The sequence below is a fragment of the Loxodonta africana genome, chromosome 5, assembly GCF_030014295.1.
Source record: "Loxodonta africana isolate mLoxAfr1 chromosome 5, mLoxAfr1.hap2, whole genome shotgun sequence".
Classification (NCBI taxonomy): domain Eukaryota; kingdom Metazoa; phylum Chordata; class Mammalia; order Proboscidea; family Elephantidae; genus Loxodonta; species Loxodonta africana.
This window is the reverse complement of record NC_087346.1, coordinates 146621962-146643422: the sequence shown is the minus strand read 5'-3', so window position 1 is coordinate 146643422 and position 21461 is coordinate 146621962. Positions and strand designations below refer to the sequence as shown.

The window sequence follows — 21461 nt, the reverse complement described above, 5'->3', positions numbered from 1 at the left end:
AACTCTTATACACTGCTGGTGTGAATGTAAAATGGTACAACCACTTTGGAAATCTATCTGGCGTTTTCTTAACTATTTAGAAATAGAACTACCATACAACCCAGAAATCCCACTCCTCGCAATATACCCTAGAGAAATAAGAGCCTTTACAGGAACAGATATATGCGCACCCATGTTTATTGCAGCTCTGTTTACAATAGCAAAAAGATGGAAGCAACCAACGTGTCCATCAATGGATGAATGGTTAAATAAATTGTGGTATATTCACACAATGGAATACTACACATCGATAAAGAACAGTGACAAATCTGTGAAACATTTGATAACATGGAGGAACCTGAAAGGCATTATGCTCAGTGAAATTAGTCAGAGGCAAAAGGACAAATATTGTATAAGACCACTATGAAATAGTATAAACTGAGAAGAACACATACTTTTGTTGTTACGGGGAGGGGGGGAGGGAGGGTGGGAGAGGGTTATTTACTGATTACTTAATAGATAAGAACTACTTTAGGTGAAGGGAAGGACAATACTCAATACACGGAAGGTCAGCTCAACTGGACTGCACCAAAAGCAAAGAAGTTTCCGCGATAAACTGAATGCTTCAAAGGTCAGCGGAGCAAGGGCGGGGGTTTGGGGACTATGGCTTAAGGGGACTTCTAAGTCAATTGGCAAAATAATTCTATTATGAAAACATTCTGCATCCCACTTTGAAATGTGGTGTCTGGGGTCTTAAATGCTAACAAGTGGCCATCTAAGATGCATCAATTGTTCTCAACCCACCTGGATCAAAGGAGAGTGAAGAACACCAAGGTCACAGGATAACTATGAGCCCAAGAGACAGAAAGGGCCACATGAACCAGAGACTTACATCATCCTGAGACCAGAAGAACTAGATGGTGCCTGGCCACAACCGATAACTGCCCTGACAGGGAGCACAACAGAGAACCCCGAGGGAGCAGGAGCTCAGTGGGATGCAGACCCCAAATTCTCATAAAAAGACCAGACTTAATGGTCTGAATGAGACTAGAGGAATCCCGGTGGTCATGGTCCCCAAACTCTCTGTTGGCCCAGGACAGGAACCATTCCCGAAGACAACTCATCAGACATGGAAGAGACTGGACAATGGGTTGGAGAGAGATGCTGATGAAGAGTGAGCTACTTGTATCATGTGGACATTTGAGACTATGTTGGCATCTCCTGTCTGGAGGGGAGATAGGAGGGTAGAGAGGGTTAGAAACTGACAAAATTGTCACGAAAGGACAGACTGGAAGGAGGGAGCGGGCTGACTCATTAGGGGGAGAGTAAGTGGGAGTATGTAGTAAGGTGTATATAAGCTTATATGTGACAGACTGACTTGATTTGGAAACGTTCACTTAAAGCTCAATAAAAATTATTAAAAAAAAAAAAAAAGATTACAGCCAAGAAAATCCTATGGAGTAGTTGTACTCTGTAACACATGGTGTCGCCACAAGTCAGAATCAACTCGACGGCAATGGTTTTGGTAGAGATGAATGGTGCCTGGGTCAGGTATGTGGTTAGCTGACCCTGGAGACCCTACAGTGTCACCTCAACAGCAAGCAACAAATTCACAATGTGCGTGCCAAGCTCTCTGGTGGGAAGGCAGCTCTGTTTTAACAGAGACCCTGGACCTCCTGTCCCTGTTGTCATCATAGGCAGGAGTAGCTTTCTCAACTCAACAAGCCAGTGCAGGAATCACCTCTAGGACACGGCCACACCTTTCACACTGGACCTCCCTATGTGGCTACTTCTGAATGAATGATTTCTATCCTAACTGGCCCAAAAGGCCTGAACCATAATTCAGAAAACTCTCAACCCCCGTGTCCTCCCAGGAAACTAACCCTCCCTCTTAATGGGCTTTAAGATTATACTTTTTAAGGCAGTGGTGATCAGCGGTAAAATCCTCACCTTCCATGTGGGAGACTCAGCTTGGATTGCTGGACAATACACCTCCTGTGCTGCTACCACCTGTCTGTCAGTGGAGGCTTGTGCTGCTGTGATGCTGGACAGGTTTCAGTGAAGTGTACAGACTAAAGAGGATTAGGAAGAAAGGCCTGGGAATCTGCTTCCAAAAATCAGCCAATGAAAACCCCGTGGATCACAATGGTCAGATCTGCAAAAGATTATGGGAATGGCTCAGGACCAGGCAGCATTTCCTTCCACTGTGCCTGGGTTCGCCATGAGTTGGGGCCCCACTCGATGGCAGCTCATAACCACAGGATTATATTTATTCAGTTTCCTTAAGAAAACCACGTATCTACGTTCTGTCTGCGCTCCAAGTTCTAATACAATGAAAATAAATGAGAAAATTTATGTAAAGTGCTTGCTTACAATGGTATCTTTTTTTTGAAGAAAGTTAGCAACCGTCATTATTTTTCTAAGAATAATTCTGAATCTGATTTTTCCGTTGTGTAGTATTTGTCAAGGTAGGTCAGTGGAGCTGTGAGTTTCAAGGATATAATAGACTGACAATACAATTTTTAAGTGTATGTTGTATTTTGAACCTTGCTGCCTCTCAGTCTGTAAAAAAGGGAACCACTCTCCTCTCTCATAGATGAGCTAGCTAATGAACTTACTAAATGCTCACTGAGCTCCTTCTGTGTGTCAGGTATTATACTAAGGGTTGAGGATACAACAGGGAAAAAAAAAAAAAAAACACAGCCCCTGCTGTCTGGAAGCTTCCAGTCTAGGCATAGACTAACTGAATTCTGAGGATCCGATGAGATAACAAGTGGAATATTGTTATTTGTATTCTTGTTATGTGAAAACGCTTTGGAAACTGTAAAGTATAATATAAAGGAATGTGTTTTTGAGGCATTTTCCGCTTTGGGAAGTGCTTTTTGTGATAGCATACCACCCTAACAACAGCTGTGGAAGAAGAGAAAGGGCTCATGACCTCCATTTTCCAGATGTCAAAACTGAGGATCAAGGAGATGAAATGGCTTGGTCAGGATCACACATCTAATAGCTAACAGAGTCAGAATTCAAACCCAGGTCTCTTGGTCTTTTTTAGACCAGGAATCTTTCCACAGATTTGTGCTACTGGAAAAACATTTGCATGATACCCTTGTAATAAATGGAGGAGAGAGGGTGGCACTCTCATAAAAGGCAAATAAAGACAAAATTAAAAAGGTTTAGCTGTGCAGCAAGTCAGAGTTGAACAGAAAATTGGGTTGTCTGACTTGTCTTGGTATCGTGGCTGCAAAATCTGTTTTGATTTTATTTTGCATCTGAATTTTGTTTTGTTTTGTTTTCCCTTAGTCCCTGTTCTGGGAAAATAACCACCTGCTCGTGACTAGCTATGCAGATAACGCCCGTCGTTTTATGCCGCTGCGTGATGTTCTGTACGGCAGGGTTGGAGATTTCTTGAGCTGGTGTCGACAGAAAAATGCTTCTGGTAAGACTCCTGCACATATATATGAAAAATATTAACTCCTATTTAACATGTGTTTACCATTTGTATCTTCATTTATATGAATTTTTACATCCATTGATCTCGTTTGTTTTCCCCAAAACCCTCTGAGGTAGATGGTAATAATGATAACAATAAAGAGTGCTTACTTTATGCTAAGTACTGTTCTGATCGCTTTACATATATTAAGTCATTTAATCCCTGCAAGGAGCCCTGGTGGTGAAGTGGTTAAGAGCTACAGCTGCTAACCACAAGGTTGGCAGTTCGAATCTACCAGCCACTCCTTGGAAACCCTGTGGGGCAGGCAGTTCTACTCTGTCCTGAAAGGTCACTATGAGTCAGAATCGACTTGATGGCAACAGGTTTGGTTTTTTTGGTTAATCTCTTCAACAGTCCCATAGACTAGGTGCTATTATAATCCCTATTTTACAAATGAGGAAACTAAGGCACAGAAAGGTCAAGAAACTTGCTCAGAGGTACATAGTTAGTAAGCAGCAGAGTCAGGAGGTCTGACTTCAGAGCCCAGGCTCTCAATTCTGCACAACTCTGTCTCATCTAATTTTCCTGAGGGGGAAACTGAGGCTTAGGGAAGGTAAGGAACTAAAAGTGGTAGGTTGGGATTCGCCCCTGTTATTAGGTTTCAGACTGATTCTGAAGACTGAACACTTTAAATCCCATATCAGACTGCCAGCAGATAATTTCAAGATTAAAATCAGAGAAAAAGTAAAATCCCACAAGTTGTCCTGCTGGTGCTGAAAAGCTCTCCTCATTCACCCGGTATCAGTTAAGTAGGAGCTGACGGGTGCAGTGGCCCTTGCCTGCTGGGCTGCATAGTCTTGTGGGGGGAGGCATTTACTGGAAGGGTATGTGCTCTGATGGAGGACGAACTGAACGTGAAGGAGGAGGAGCTTATTCCAGGGCATCGGGGAAGATGGCTAGCAGCTATGCTGAGTCTCTAAGGATGAGCAGGAAGGAGTCCAACAAGGAAAGTAGGTGGGGGAAGATGTTCGGGTCAAGCAGACCAGACATTCTGCTTCTCTGGGTGTCACAGTTACTTTAAGAGTTAGCCTCGCCCAGCTCAATTTTTCCTTCCTTCATCTATCTATCCAACTAAAATTTGCTGAGTGCCTGTTACATGCCAGGCCCCCTTCTAGGCACTGGAAACACAGCAGAGAATAAAAAAAAGGGAAATAATACCTCATCCTCACGTTATACAGAGGGGAGATAAGACGATAGACAGACAAGTAAAATATACAGTATGCCTTCAGATTTATAAGTGCTACAGAGAAAGATAAAATAGAGAAACGGGGAGAAATGGGCTGTTGCAGTTTTACGTGGATGCCCAGGGAACTCCTCACTGCAAAGCGGATACTTAAGCAAAGACCTAAAGAGGATGACAAGGACGATTTCCCAACAGAGGGAACAGCAGGTGCAAAGGCCATGAGGTGCGAACATGTCTGGAAGATTTAAGGAATAGCGTCTTAGTCATCTAGTGCTGCTATAACAGAAATACCCCAAGTGGGTGGCTTTAACAAACAGAAATTTAGTTTTTCACAGTTTAGGAGGCTAGAAGTCCAAACTTAGGGTACCAGCTCTAGGGGAAGTCTTTCTCTCTCTGTCAGCTCTGGGCGGAAGGTCCTTGTCTCTTTAGCTTCTGTTTCCTGGTTCCTTGGAGATCTCCATGTGGTTTGGCAACCCTCTTCCCCTATGTTGGCTTGCATAATCCACTCCCTCCCAGTTGCTCCTCTGGAGAAAGATGTTGCAGTCTACTTCCATAAAGATTACAGCCTTGGAAACCTTATGGGGGCAGTTCTACTCTGTCCTATAGGGCCGCTATAAGTCAGAATCCACTGGACAACGGTGGGTTTGGTTTTTGGTAAGAAATTGACTCAAGACATACTCTACACTAATCCTGCATTATTAGCATAACAAAGACAACCCCTTCCCAAGTGGGATTATAACCACAGGCATAGAGCTTAGGGTTTGTAACACATATTTTGGGGGGGACACAATTCAGTCCATAGCAAATAGCAAGGAGGGCAGTGAGTGAAGAGGAAAGCAGGGGCTGTGAGCTGCGGTGGGCCAGGTGAAAGTGAGGACTCTGATTTTCACTGTGAGTGAGATGGGAAGCCATTGTAGGTACAGGTAAAATGGATGTGGACCCTCCAATTGTCAGTGATCAGGAAGTCTCAGTTTGATTATCCTGCAGGGAGAATTTAGTGGGTGCCAGGGACGGGGCGGGGGGGTTGTTGGGGAGTGATGGCAAGAGTATGAAGCATCATAGAGAAAACTTAGACTCTGGTTTAGAGTAAAAGAGAGATTTATTGAGAATATAAAGAACAATTTGAATCAGGGATTATGTGGCTCATCGAAATGAAACCACGGAGTTCGAAGCACAATAATTACACAGACAGTTTTTAGGGCTCAGACGAAGAAGAGGGCTTACCCTGTTTTGATTAGTTTTCAGGCAAATTGGGAAGTTAGAGGCAGGCTTTCTCACAGCAGGCTTGTCACTGACTGGATTAAAGGATATACATGCTGACAGCAGAGTCAGCAGACTGATGACAGGACAGTGTCAGAATAGGGCTTTTCCCCATAATTAGCAGCAGGTTTGCTAGACATTGATTAACTATCTTAAGATATAGCTTTCTCTGTTGCTGGAAAGTACATTCCAACTCATAGCAACCCTATAAGACAGAGTAGAACTGTCCCAGAGGGTTTCCAAGGAATGGCTGGTGGATTCCTACTGCCAACCTTTTGGTTAGCAGCCGTAGCTCTTAACCCCTGCACCACCAGGGCTCCTGAGATTTACAGGACCTTAAAAATCATATAGGTGCTTGGCCAGAAGTAGTGAGAGTGAAACAGGGTCCAGGGGCTAAAATCTATTTTTATATAAAACTTTCTTAAGGGGTTGTAGTTAATGCCGGAATCCATTTTGTGTGAACGTTTCTTGAGTTATAGTTAATCATTATGAAAATTTCTAGAAGAAATGCGCGTACTCTTTAAACCAGTCACGTATTCCCATATGTTATGTTTCCTACCTTTGACAGTGATGTAATTTTTCTTAGTTTACGTCATTCTGTAACGGTATATTAGACACCGTGATTGTGATTCAGTGGGTGCTGCTAGTCTCTTGAGCCCAGTGCACACTGGCAGATCTCTCAGTGCAATGATTGTCTTTGTCTTGGCTTAATAAAAATCTTTTTGATTAAATTTGAGTCTGGGGTCTTTTTCTTCTACGACATAATTTATAGTGCAAGTATTTCACAAACCCCAAAACCAAACCTGTTGCAGTCGAGTCAGTTTCAACTCATAGCACCCGCATAGGGGTTTCACAAAGAAAACTTTAAATGAAGTGGGAATTTGCTACAGTTGGACACATGCATATAGGGGTAATGCCGGCGTTAGTTACAGGAGCGGATTACAGGAGTTTGTGCGGGCACAAAGGTTTACAGTTATAGTTACAAGATGGTTACTATATGTATTCTCAGAGTAGGTCGTAAAAGTCTGGTTTGATATGCAACACTCCTTCGGGTTGTCATGTTTGGTGTAAAATACCTCCCAGGGATTGCTTGGTTCTGGGCTTTGCGATAAGTTTGGCGTCCGGCCTCCCTCCTCAGACACATTCCTTCCACTTTTCATCTGGACTACAGGGTAAACATTCTCCCCTAGTAACGTACAGTTGCTAGTCAGACAGGAGACCTAAAAGTCAGACATGGCTCATTTCAGCTTTTAATGCTGCCGATTGTAGCAGAAACACGGATTTTTAGTTTATACATTTTACTCTCGTCAAAAAGGCTTACTGGAAACTTTCTTACAGAAGAGAGGGGAGTTTTCTAAAAATCCACAGGGTTTCCTCTCTCTGTTTTTATCTGTGTCATCCAATCAGTGCTCTTTTTTAAAAAGATAGTGAAGCTTGGCAGTTTGCGCTAAATAAAGAATGGTGTGTTCACATCATGGAATCCTGTAGATCCACGAACAGTGACGATGGGGCTTTGCATTCATTGACCAGGAAAAATGTTTGTGAGATACTTTTAAGTGAAAAACCAAGTTACAGACCACTGTGATTGGTATGATGCCATATAGAGAGAGAGAATGTATATATGTAATACATATACACACACGGTATACGTGAAAATATACACTTAGAAAGCAAAGCATAGAAGGTAGCAAACCCAAACTATTAAAAGCACTTTTTTCTTTTCCATATTTAGTTTTTTTTTTTTAGTAAATTGCATATATTCCTTATGAGAATAAAATTTTTTAAAGAAGAGAATTCCACAAGTAGGTAAATGATAATTAATAATAACAGTGGTTGTTGTTGTTAGTTGCCATCAAGTCGATTCTGACTTATGGCAACCCCGTGTGTGCAGAGTAGGGCTGCTCCATAGAGCCTTCAAAGCCACGACCTTTCGGAAGCAGATTGCCGAGACGCCTCTGAGTGGTTCAAATGGCCAAATTTACAGCTGGTAGTCAAATGCTTAGCCATTTGCACCACCCAGGGTCTAAAAACAAGAAAGTATAAAATAGGCAGATACAGAAATTACTGTTAGGACAGATACCGCCTTTAAGCCCTGGCTGTCAGAAATGGCAGGAGGAGCACTAGGAAGCTCAGGATGTAGATTCTAAGCCTCCGTATCACTTACCAGCCACGGGACCTCACTGAGATTCATAGGTTTTGTCTGAGAAATTTGTGACATTGGCCTGCAGGACAATATCTTGAAATATTTCCAAGTTAGAATATCTAATTTAAAGAAGTAATTACCACAAAATTCTGTTCCTCTCTTTGGTTATGCAATTAACTGTTCCGTTTAGAAGAATACCCCTTAAAAGTCCTACGAATTGTCATATTTCTGTTGCCCCTGTAACACATTGTTCCCCTTAAAGAAGTACAAATTTTGCTCTAGTTGGGATACTCCCTGAAACAACTGATGGATTAGCCCATTCTTTTTTCTAGAGCAAATGGTGAACACATCCTACTACATATCTGCTGAATTCTACCCTTGAAATTTAAAAAATTTTTTTTTTTTTTTTTTTTTAGTACATTTTAAATATTTATAAAGTTCACTTTTCTGGAACCATCACTTTCTTGGCCTGATTTTCTTGTGTTTACTTACTTCCAAGACCAGGAATAAGAACTGAATTTTTGGAAGAGGTACTTCTCCCAGTAAAGTAAAGTTTTATCACTTCACTAGAGCTGCTGTAGAGAAATAACCCGGCTAGGATCCTGTTGCTAAGTGGTCGACTAGGCTCCCTTGTTAACTAACTGCTTAGTTTCCTGCCTTCTTCACTTTCTTGACTGAACACAATGACGAATGACTTTGTATCATGGATTGGATAGCCACTTACCAAGCCTTGTGGACTGGTTAGACAAAACTGTGAATGTTAAACTTGTGTGCATTATGTCAAGTGCAGGCTAAATACATTTTGTGGAGCCAGCAAATATTTTAAATTAATTCTTCCCTAATCTAATCTTTAAGGAGGCCTGAGCCCTGGTGGCACAATGGTTAACAGCTACAGCTGCTAACTAAAAGGTCAGCAGTTCGAATCCACCAGCCACTCCTTGGAAACTATGGAGCAGTTCTACTCTCTCCTATAGGGTCAATGGGTTTTTTGGTTTGGTGGCACAATGGCTAAGCACTTGGGCTACTAATTAAAAGGTCGGAGATTCAAACCCACCAGGGGCTTCACAGGAGAAAAGATCTTTGGATCTGCTCCCATAAAAAGTATAGCCTAGGAAACCCTAGGGGGTGGTTCTACTCTGTTCTATAAGGTCATTATGAGTTGACATTGACTCAATGGTACAAAACAACAACTGCAACAATATAATCTTTGAAATGAAATGTGTTTGTCTTTTTTTTTTAAGGACTTGACTACCAATCCTGCCCTACATCAGATGATTGTGAAAACAATCCTGTGGATTCTTACTGGAAAAGGGCATCTATCCAGGTAACCCTGGGCTGGGTGCCTGGGCACGGGAGGGCACAATGAACATGGAACAGTTCAGAAACTGAGCCACTGGGTTAGTACTTAAGTTCTCTGAGCTTCCTTTTCCCTTGTGGTAATATTCAGATTTATTCTCTCTGCTCTATAAGGTTGTGAGAATTTAAGGAGATAAGTACTTAATCGAGTGCCTGGCACAGAGATACTGTTTAGTGAATGCTAGGTATAGCCCTGGTGGCAGTGGTTAAGAGCTTGGCTGCTAACCAAAATGTTGGCAGTTTGAATCCACCAGCTGCTCCTTGGAAATCCTATGGGGGCAGTTCTACTCTGTCCTATAAGGCTACTATGAGTCAGAATCGACACAACAGCAATGGGTTTAATTTGAGTTTTAGCTATAGATGAAGATATTAAATAGTTGTCATTATTATTGCTATTATGTACATTGCATTGGGCAAAGCTGTGGCAAAAAACCTCTTTAAAAATCTTAAAAAGCAAAGATGTCACTTTGATGACCAAAGTGCACCTGATCCAAGCCATGGACTTTTCAATTGCTCATATGCATGAGGAGCTGGACAGTGAAAAAGGAAAACAGAAGAAGAATTGATGCATTTGAATTGTGGTGTTGGTGAAGAATGTTGACTATACCACGAAATGACAGAACGAATGCTCTGTAGAAGCAAGGATGGCAAGACTTTGTGTCACTTACTTTCGACACGTCATTAGGAGAGCTGGATCCCTGGAGAAGGACATCCTGCTTGGAAGAGAGTCAGTGGAAGAGAGGGAGGCCTTCAGGGTGATGAACTGACACAGTGGCTGCAGCAATGGGCTCAAGCAGCAATGATTGTGAGGATGGTGCAGGACCGGGCAACATCTTGTTCTGTTATATATAAAGTCTTTTTGAGTCAGAGCTGACTCAGCAATAGCTAACAACAGCATTGACTGACCTACCTATTGTATCTTAAGTCAATGTGATTTTTTGTTTGTTTGTTTTAATTTTGGTGAAAATTTGTTCCTAAGATCATCAATTCCTACATGTAGAATTCAGTAACTTTGGTTACATTCTTCATGTGTGTCACCATTCTCACTGTCACTACCCATATGATTTCACCATAATTGGCTTAAACTTACTACTTCTTATCTGTACTTTAGAGTTGCTGTTGAAGATATGATCTCAGATAGTTCTTTAAAAGAGCGCAATAGTCACAGCCAGCATTTTTACTAATTTAGCTAAATAGTTGTTTGTTTTAAAGATTGCTTTAGGAGATAATTTTGGTTCATGGTTTGAAGGTTTCATCAGAGTGACAGATGCAGGGGTTCCTCCAGTCTCAGTAGGTCCAGTAGGTCTGAATTCTGTAAGAATCTGAAATTCTGTTCCACATTTTTTCCCCTTTTGATTGGGATTCATCTATTGATCTGTTCCATAATGGTAGCTGAGCACCATCCAGTTTTTCTGGTCTCATGGCTAAGGAGGCAGTAGTTGGTGGATGTAGTCAGATCTGCAGTCCCGTTCCTTCCTATTCAGGGTCTTCTTCTTCCTTTGCTGCTCCAGGTGAATAGAGACCAATTGTGTTTTGAATGGCCTCTCACAAGCTTTTAAGACCCCAGGCACTACTCACAGAACCAGGGAGTAGAACAGTTACTCTAAAGACAGTATTAGGCCAATGGGCTGAACAGTCCCATGAGCTGAAACATATCTTGTGCACAATGCTGTGGTAGTCCTTAGTGCTGTGTAACAAGTATTTATGACTCATCTTCTGGGAGTGTGATAGCTTTGCACTCCCCTTCCCCTTTCAAGCTAGGCATGGCCATGGGACTGACTTTGGCCAATGAAATGTGAGCGAGCCTGACCTGTGTGACTTCCAGGTGGAAGCCTTGAAGAACTGGTGTGTGGTTTGCCACTTGCTCCTTCTTCCTTCCATGGCAATTGGGGATTTTGCAGATGTGGAGGCTTTATCAGCCTGGGGCCCAGGGTGAGGACACAGGGAGCTAAATCCCACTGGACCCATGATAAACAGGTAGTGTGATCGAGAAATAAATCTTTGTTGTTTAAAGCCACTGTGATTTTGAGGTGGCTTGTTTTGGCAGCATAATTTATTCTATTCCAGTTGTTACGACGCTGTATATTTCTTCTTTTTTTTTAGGGTAGATTCTCAGACGTGGAATTACTGAGTCTATAGGTTTTTGACATTTTAAAGCAATTTGCTTCCTGCAAGTTATACTAGGTTGCATCTCTACTAGCCATATAAAATACCAAATTTATCACATCCAAGCCAATATTGAGAATTGGCAATTAAAAAAAAATTGCTCATTTCATAGGTGAAAAATGACGTGTTTTAATTTTCTCAAAATATTTTTTTTTTTTTTTTTGCAGTATTCCACGGATAGTTCTGGGGTGATCTACGTTATGCTGAATGGTTCTGATCCAAAGGGAGCCTATCCTGTCAGGGGGTGAGAACACCAGCACCAACAACACAGCAAAGAATGCCAAAATGCTTCTGTAGCTGTTTTGAATGGCTAATGAGAATGGTCCTGGTCCCCAGTTGTCTTAGTTATCTAGTGCTGCTGTAACAGCCTTAACCAACAGAAATTTATTTTCTCCCAGTTTAGGAGGCCAGAAGTCCGAGTTTAGGGCACTGGCTCTAGGGGAAGGCTTTCTCTCTCTGTCGACCCTGGAGGAAGGTCCTTGTCTCTTCAGCTTCTGTTTCCCTGTTCCTTGGAGATCCCCGTGTGGCTTGGTGTCTACCTTTCCCTCATCTCTGCTTGATTAACCTGCTTCTTTTATATTTTGTGACAGATTGACTCAAGACACACCTACGCTTATCCTGCCTTATTAACATAACAAAGACAACCCATTCCCAAATGGGATTATAACCCCTGGCAGAAGTTAGGATTTACAGCACATATTTTTGGGGGACACAATTCAACCCATAACACCAACCTGATGCTCACTTTGGTAAATTCAGGTTAAGCAAAACAGTTGAATGAGGTAGTGATGGTAGCCGTCCACATCTACACAGTTACACAGTCAACAGTTGAGAAATACATGAATGAGCTAGGTAGCCTAAAAATAAAAGCCAAAAACAAATAAAAAAACCAAACTCGAAAAGCTTGTAAAAAATAATGTGTAAATAAATTAACAAATAAAATGAAAAAAGCGTCTTATTGCTTTATGACTTAAAGAACTATTTTCCTTGTTTCTCAGCTTTTTTGCAGACTATGAAATTCCGAACTTCCAGAAGGATAAAATCACACGATTTGAGATCTGGGTAATGCACGAAATCGGAGGACCAAATGTGTAAGTTAGGGTGCTATTGACAATGAGTAATTGGGCAAGCGTGCTTTTCTTGGGTATTACATGTTCACGTTCATTTTGCATTTTCATTTTTGGGGAAATAAAAGTCTTCAGTATCTCTGAAGTGGTGGGTGGAGAGAGACAGGGCTTGCTTTTTGGAGAATGCCACTAACCAGTCTTGAGACCAGAAAGAAAATCTCTCCTTTATCCAGGATGCTGCCCTCTGCCGGGGAAAATTGTGTTCTTTTCTGAGTGACCTGGGCAACTTTGGAAATGCGAGTTCCTTACGCATTTATCCAGATCAAAGCCAGGTTTTCTTTCTTGTCATTCGAAGCTCGAAAGCCCTTAGTAGGGGCTCTCAGCATTGACCCAGGACTATGTGAGGAAGGCATTATTCTCAGAGACCAATCACTTCTACAGCTGGGTCTCATAACTGACCAAGGAAACTTTTAAGATCCATATTTTCTGGGGAACCACTTGAATTTATATACATGCAAGCTTAAATTCATCCGTCTCAGAAATGAAGGGCAATGCCAGCATACTCTCAAGATAAAAAACCTGAACCTGTTTGGTCCAGGGACAAGCCAATGAGGCTGCAGCCTCAAGAAAGCTGGGAAGCCATGGTGGAGCTTCAGAGGCAAGCTGGGTTAGTCTCCTGGGCAGTGGTTTTCCATAGAGGAAAGTACTGCCCACCCCATTGAGAGTATGAACTAGTGAACGTGTTCTGGAAGGCCCCCAGGACCCTCTAAGACTAACCATACAATGAGTGATAATTTTCCTTGTCTCTTGGGTAAGAGATTAAATTTAATAACTACTCATTATATAAGTTATACCAAGATCTACCTTTCCCTTCCCAAAAGATAAATTATACCTACTATTTATAGCATGGAACTGCTCCTTAGAAACCTTGTGAGGCAGTTCCACTCTGTCCTATAGGGTCGCTATGAGTTGGAACCAACTCGACCGCACCTAACAACAGCAACATAGCATAGACAACAACGTATAGTGAAACCTGTAAGAGCTGGAACTCAATGGGACTGCTGTGTTTTTCCAGGTCTCCCAAGTTTTCTGCCTTTGGCAGGGTGTAGTCTTACCACTTTCTTACTTCTCTCTAGTAGTGGTAAATATTTGAGTTTTCCTTCTCTGACAGGTTCCCACCATACAGAGGTTCCAGCTTTCTCAGGTTTTACTGTATGTTGTTTGCCTACTTTCTGTGAGAATTTTTTCTTTGCCCAGAAATTATGTTTGCGTGTTGTTTTAATGTATCTGTCAGAAAAAGTGTGTCCTTTAGACCTACCCTTAATGAAATAAGGAGTTGGCACTTGAATGTCATTCCAGCTCATCATTTCTGCTGCAGGATGGGTAATAAAGATGTCGGAGCACCTCCCCTCCTGGTTGTACATTTGTGTCATGAGCAAATCCCTCTGTTTTCATCCCCAGGAAAACTGAAGTCTTAAACTGTTTAAATTTTAGGAAAAAGAATCTCATAAGCAGAGAGCTAAGCACACATGGCTAATACCTGATTGTGTTTCACACTGCTTCGGCTGCCTTTATTCAAAGACACAGTAAAATAACCATTGGCCGATCCCTCTGTCCAGGTATCCGGAAGCCTCCACGTCACTGTTTTTGAAAATCAAAGTCATAAGCCTGGCCCAGAAAAGGACATCATTCCTGGTTTGGACAAAGTTCTAAAATGCAATGTCACTCAACACCTCGCCTGCTTCGTTCCTGTAATGCTCAGAATTCCACCTCTTCTGTGAAAACTTCCTCCAGCTCTCAGAGTTCGTTTTTTCCCTGCACACTCCTTCTTTATTATTTCTATCTAGTGAGGAGGCTGTTTATCTTCCCATTCCATGTCAACTCTGGCAGGGTGTTGCCTGTGATATGGACACCGTACCTGCTAACCACACCTGGCAGTGTTGTTTCTCCTTCTGTTTGCCTTTATAAGTGCTCCCTGCTTAATTATGGCCATCAGGATGGCAAGAGTCACTGCTGGTGAGAGTGGGTAAATGGACACTCATATTCCACCAGCGTGGGCAGCACGGGGTGCAATTGGGCAGTGCATATCAAGAGCTGTAAAATGGATTCGAATCCTTTATGCCAGAAATACTACTTTCAGAAATTTATGCTGAGGAAAGAAAGAAAGAAGACTGTGTACAAAAATGAAGTTTCAATGAGGTTTTTCAACAAGGTTTTGCTGTAGGATAAATGGCATTGAAATAAAGGAAATCAGTCTAGGTCTTGGTCTGCAACAAGAGGGAACTGGTTATATAAGTTATGGTACATTTAGGTAAGGGGACTCTTGGAAATAAAAGATGGTGGCATATATGTATGTGTGTGTATGTATAGGTCCCTGGGCAGTGCAAATGGTTTACACTCAGCCACTAACTGAAAGGTTGGCAGTTTGAATCCACCCAGTGGCACTGCAGAAGAATGACCTGGCAATCTATTTCTGTAAGATTACAGTCATTGAAAACCCTGTGGAGTACAGTTATACTTAGAAATATGTCGGGTTGCCATGAGTCAGAATTGACTCAATGGCGATGGGTTTATACACACACACGTACACACATGGCACAGATACGGGCAAACTAAAGCAGAATGAAAAATACACTGGGCAGCAAGGTCCCATTGTCGTTTTTCAAAAGGCTCATGTAAACACATAAATAAATGCACGTCCTGAGGGATATACACGAAAATATTAGCAGCAGTTACTCTAGTGATGTGAAATTAGGGGTAATTATTTTTTCCTTTAACTAACCCAGACACAACTTCCGCTGCCTCTTGTTTTTATTTTTAGGGAATCCTGTGGAGAAGGCAGTGTGAAAATACTGGAAGAGAGACTGAAGGAAATGGGTTTTCAGTACAGCTGTATTAATGATCACCTGTAAGTGGTATCTTATAGTCAGTGTGGGTATTCAAAGGTGGAGTAGCGATTTTTGGGGGTGGATATCCGTGGGTGGTGTAAGTGGAGGCTTGAGTCCACCCAGAGGTGCCTTGAAGAAAGCCCTGGAGATCTGCTTTGGAACGGTCACAGCCATTGAAAACCTTATGGAGCACAGTTCTACCCTGACAGACATGGGGTTACCATGGGTCAGAATCCACCTGATGGCAGCTCCTTGCCCACCCCCGCTGGTGTTGAAAGTGTTCTACTGGGTATCAGCTCTAACGGCCACAGGACTGTGCCTTCTGGGCTGTCTGTAGGTGTGGGGACAGGGAGTGCCTCTGCTAGGGTTCTGACTGGGCCCCACCCATTGCTGTCCAGGGTAATTTTTACGACAGTAAAAGGATACATAGAGTAGCATATTATCACTCTGTGTGTCTGATTTCCTCCTCCCCTTATGTATTGTACTGTAAGTAGCCTGAGAACAAGGACTGTGGCTCATGGGACTTTGGATCCTGCACTGCCTGTGGGTCCTTGCCCGTGACCAACATTTCATACTCTAGATGGGAATTCCTTTGAGATACTTACAGATAGATATTGACACAACAGCCAACATAATAGATTCAAACACACCAATGATCATGAAGATGGCGCAGGACTGGACAGTGTTTTGTTCTGTTATACATGAGGTCTCCATGAATCGGAGCTGATGCAACAGCACCTAGCAACAACACAGATGGGTATACCTTGACTGTAGATCGATAGGACAATAACAATGGCTACCATTTATTGTGGTGTCCCAGGGTGATGCAAATGGCTAAGCACTCGACTACTACCTGAAAGGTTGGCAGTTCAAACCCACTCAGAGGGTTTGCCTGAGAAGACAGGCCTGGAGATCTGCTTCCAAAAAGTCACAGCCCTAAAGACTGATGGAGCACTTCTGCTCCGCACATATGGGGTTACCATGAGTCAGAACTGACTTCAGGCAATGAACAGCAACAACCATTTATTGAGCATCATTATGGGTCAGAAGCTTTACACACTTACACTAGATATCATTCGTGGACTTTCCTGATTCTGAGAAATTTAGGTAAAAGCGTGGCTCAAATCCTGGGAGAGATGTAAGCCCACTCCTGGACTCAGAATCTGCAACCTTGCTACCTCTGACTTCTTGCTGCCTCAGCCCCTAAATCCGTGAATCTGCTTGGTTCTTCAGGGGCTGGAGTCCAACACCGCAAGGACTTAAAGGCTTTCCCGAGCATTTGTGGGCAGGGCAGGGTGACGATTACATCCATGCTCTTACCTTGTACCCTGTGAACCTCCTGCTGGCTCTGCCGCCCTCTGCCTCCTCCATCACCCCCGGTGCTAGGTAATCGTCCTATCTGAGCAAAGCCCCCTGCGAGTGTGGCCTCCGCCTCCCACACCACACTGCCCCCAGGGAACGAGCTCCTTATAGCTGTCCTGATTTTCCTCAGCTTGGCTTGGCCTGTGGGCAACCATTTTTCCTGTACCATTTTTCTCATATATCACTGCTAATGCTCTCAGGAAACCAAAAAGTTGTTGTTAGGTGTTATTGTTTTTTCCAGTTGCACTCGAGTTGATTCTGATTCATGGAGACCAGGTGTTTATCAGAATGGAACTATGTTCCACGGGGTTTACAGTGGCTGATTTTTCAGAAGCAGCTCACCAGGCCTTTCTTCTGAGGCTCCTCTGGGTGCTGCCGTTGAGCACCTGAGCATGCGAACCGTTTGTGCTACCCAGGAACTCCTTTTTAGAAACAACAACAGCAAAAACCTTTTTAAAAATATAACCCATGTACAGAAAAAAGCAGAACCTGTAAGTATGCAGCTGGAGGAATTTTCACAAGTCCAACATACACACGTACCCAGCACGCATTCAAGAAACAGAACATAACCAGGACCCAGCAGCCCCATGTTGACCCAGCTTCCGGTCTCTATCCGCCGAGGAATAACCACCTTCCTGATATGTAATGTTGTAGATTAGTTTTACCTGTCTTAAGCTTTGTATAAAGGTCAGCAGTTCAAATCCACCAGGTGCTCCTTGGAAACCCTATGGGGCAGTTCTTTTCTATCCTCTAGGGTCGCTATGAGTCAGAATCGACTCGGTGGTGTTGGGTCTGTTTTTTATAGATGAGTAATTAAAGGTTCAGAGGTGAAATAAGTTGCCTAAGGCCTCCACTCAGTGACAGAGCTGAGCTTTGAATCCAGCTCCTCATGGCTGTGAAACATGCTCTTTTCTCTCTACCACAGGGCCCCTCCTTCCTTAATCAAAGCACCAGATTTTTTTTTTATTGTTGTAAAAATATATATAACACAACATTTGCCAATTTATCATTTTTTACCTGTACAATTTAGTGACATCAGCTACATTATTCATGTTGTATAACCATTGCCAGTATCCATTGCCAGATCTTCCATCACCATCACCAGAAAACCACTGCTTTGTAAACAGTGACTCTCCCTCCCCACCCCCTCCTACCCCTAAAAAAAAAAAAGTAACCACTAATCAGCTTTGGTCTCTACAGTTCGTCTCCTCTAGGTATTTCATTTGAGTGAGGTCGTACAATATTTGCCCCTTTGTGATTGACTTATTTCACTCAGTATAATGTTTCCAAGGTTCATCCACATTGTAGCATATATCAGGACTTCATTTCTCTTTATGGCTGAGTAATGCTCCATTGTGTGTATATACCAGATTTTGTTTATCCATCTATCTATTGATGGACATTTGCATCGTTTCCACCTTTTGGCAATTGAAAACACCAGATTTTAGTAAATTTTTTTTAAAAAGTAATTTTTAATCTAAGACAGCTCAGTGATGAAGAAAATTGTGGGTCAGAATCCCAACTTCTGATCACTTTGCTTTAGATCAGGAACTCTCCTGAGGAGGCCATCTTTTTGCGAAGTTTAAGGTCTCCATCCCCCTCACAGCTGTCGTAGGGTCTTGGCCTGCCTGTTCTCCTCCCTAGAAGCCTTGGTGCAGCAATGGTTCAGTGCTTGGCTGCTAAATGAAAGGCTGGCAGTTCCAGCCTACCCAGCTGCTCCATGGGAGAAAGACCTGATGACCTGCAACCGTAAAGATTACAGTTGGGAAAACCATATGGGGCAGTTGTACTCTGAGTCACCGTGAGTTGAAAATAGACAACGAGAGTGCTGTCTCCACCCAAGCTGGCCCTCAGGTTCTTCTTCTCCAGGCCTGACTCCCCCAGTTCCTCATTTCTTTACTGCTCAGTGGCTTTTTCGCTATCAAGGTGGGGTCTTTGGGATTGCTCCTGGAAGAAGAAAAGAGAAAACAAAAATGGTAAACATGGGAAAGTGACAAAGGTCAAGTAATCCAACTCTAGCCCAGTTAAGGTTTTGGGTTTTTTTTTTTTTTTGCATTGCTCCTGGGGAGCATAGAGGAGATAACAACAACAAGAAAATATGACATGGGAAAGTGACAAAGTTTACCAAACCAAACTCCAACCCAGATGCTGGCAAGAACCTCCTGCTCCTCAGAATTCAGGTGCCGCTCTCTCCTGTCCTGTGGCTCTAAGGCTCTCCCCAAGCTTCTTGTGGATTTTGGAAAGGTTGGTAGTTTGAAACCACCCAGAAGTGGCTCACAAGAAAGGCCTGGCGATCTGCTTCCAAAAGGTCACAGCCATGAAGATCCCGTGGAGCGCAGTTCTAATCTGAAACACATGGGGTCACCAAGAGTTGGAACCAACTCACCAGCAACTGGTGTCTTTCCATAGCCTCCTTTGCCCCCTGGTGGGTTTCTGGTTAGCACAGTATTGGACGAGACTCAGTGACACTCTATGCCTTTTTGTGGTATACAACAACAAACTACTCTCATGGAAAGTATATGTGTAGAGTAGATTGTACAGAACAGTAGGTGAACCCATGGAGGGGTCACACAGCCTGCCGGAGAACCAACAGTGTAACTATGCTGTTCTTTGGAAATACCCTCCAGTCACCTGGCCACAAGAGGTGTTCTTTTGGCTTCCTGCTACCTAATGCCCAGTGTCTACCATTTCCTGGATCCTCTCTTCACTGCTCCTCTCCCTTCTTTCCTGGATTGCCCCGGAATTTCACATCTTCCATCGCTGTTGCGCACAGTCATTTGGCTTTCTTGGCTGAAGCCTGGGCACTGGCCATCATCCAGGAGCTTCAAGTTCAACCTTCTGGCCAAAGCACTTATCGAGAAGTTTTTCCAAGCAATCCTGTACGTACACGCAGAACTGGTTGCAGGCTCAGACCCTGGAGTCAGCCTGCAAGATTCGAATTCAGCTCTACAACTCACTACTAAGAGATCTTGGGCAAGTTACTCTGGTCAGCTTTCACAGGTATAAACTGGAGATGATCACAGTACCTACTCCATTTTGTTGTTGTAAGGGTTAAATGAGATAACCCATGTGCAATGCATAATCAAATCTCTAGATTATGTAACCAAAAAAACCCAAACAAGTTGCCATCTGGTCGATTCGGACTCATGGCGACCCCATGTGTGTCAGAGGAGAACTAGGCTCCATAGGGTTTTCTTGGCTGTAATCTTTATGGTGGCATTGCTAGACGGGTTCAAGCCGCCAGCCTTTAGGTTAGTAGTTGAGCGTAAACTGTTTGTGCCATCCAAGGACCTGTAGGTAGATGGTAAGCACTCAATAAATGCTGGCTAATATTAAAGGAGCCCTGGCGGTGCAGTGGTTAAGAGCTTGGCTGCTAACCAAAAGGCCGGCAGTTTGAGTCCACCAGCCACTCCTTGGAAACCCTGTGGGGCAGCTCTACCTATAGGGCTGCTGAGTCAGAATTGACTCGACATCAGTAGGTTTAGTATTTTAAAAGTGAATAATTTGTATGTTCTTCAAGGTCAGAGACTTTGTATCCCCAGTACCTTACAGGGACACCATAAATATTTGATGAATGAAAGTCATCTAAATAATCCCTTAAATATTATTTCTTTTCTTCCTATAGTCCAGTGAAGCTCTTACAGTGTGTGGACCACAGCACTCATCCCGACTGTGCCGTACATTCGTAAGTGAATGCCTTAACCCAAATCTCTGTACTTTCCCAGGGTAATCAGTTCTTAGCATTCGTAGGACTCTGGTGAATTGCAAGGAGTCTTTGGGTGGTACAAATGGTTGACAAACTCTGCTGCTAACTGAAAGGTTGGAGGTTCGAACCTACTCAGAGACGCTTTGGAAGAAAGGCCTGGTGATCTCCTTCTAAAAAATTAGTTATTGAAGACCCTACGGAGCACAGTTCTCTGACACATGTGGGGTCACCATGAGTTGGATTGGATTCAACGGCAAGTTGTTTGTTTGCTTTTGGTTGATGAATTGCAATATGATTTTATACCCAGACCCTAAAATGCCCAGCTGCAGAGTAAGGTTTGTCCTTCTGCACGGCACTTCTCTCAGTCTCTCCGAGCTACGAGGTTAGTGCCGATCTGACAGCCATCTGCTGAGCTGAGCTGAATGCAGGCTACGCTCTGTGGTCAGAGGCCGCCCTGAGGGGTCACTGGCTTCAGCAGAAATTCTTGAAGTGGGGCAGCAGGAAGGCCATTTACATTTTATTATGAATCTTAATAGAATTTAAAACCCCATTTATTGTTTTGAAAAAGTAGTACATATTACGCGGGGCAAAATTCAAAGGTAAAGGGTAGAGAAAGTGAGTAGTAAGCTTCTTTCCTCTGTTCCTGTGTCACCCAGTTTCCCTACCCAGAGGCAGCTACTGTTTCCAGTTTCTTGTATGTCCTCCTGGAGATACTGTGTATGTGTCAAAGGAGCCCACATGGTACAGCGGTTAAATACTTGGCTGCCAACCAAAAGCCTGGTGGTTTAGACCCACCTAGTGGCTCTTTGGGAGAAACACCCGGCCATCTCCTTCAGTAAAGATTACAGCCTAGAAAAC

General features: G+C 43.1%; 1 protein-coding gene across 3 annotated transcripts in view; it reads left to right on the top strand.

Annotated features, from left to right (window-relative positions):
- Positions 1-21461, top strand: part of BST1 (bone marrow stromal cell antigen 1) — a 41321-nt gene that overhangs the window by 4861 nt on the left and 14999 nt on the right. The window contains exons 3-9 of one of the 3 annotated variants that reach the window (XR_010322163.1): positions 3283-3418; positions 9300-9382; positions 11748-11824; positions 12579-12671; positions 14267-14449; positions 15469-15555; positions 20523-20545. Coding sequence is in view for 2 of the 3 variants with exons in the window: in XM_064286060.1 (XP_064142130.1) it covers positions 3283-3418; positions 9300-9382; positions 11748-11824; positions 12579-12671; positions 15469-15555; positions 20523-20582 (536 nt within the window). In the remaining variant the exon portion in view is untranslated. The other 2 variants (XM_064286060.1, XM_064286061.1) reach the window with 2 other exon arrangements.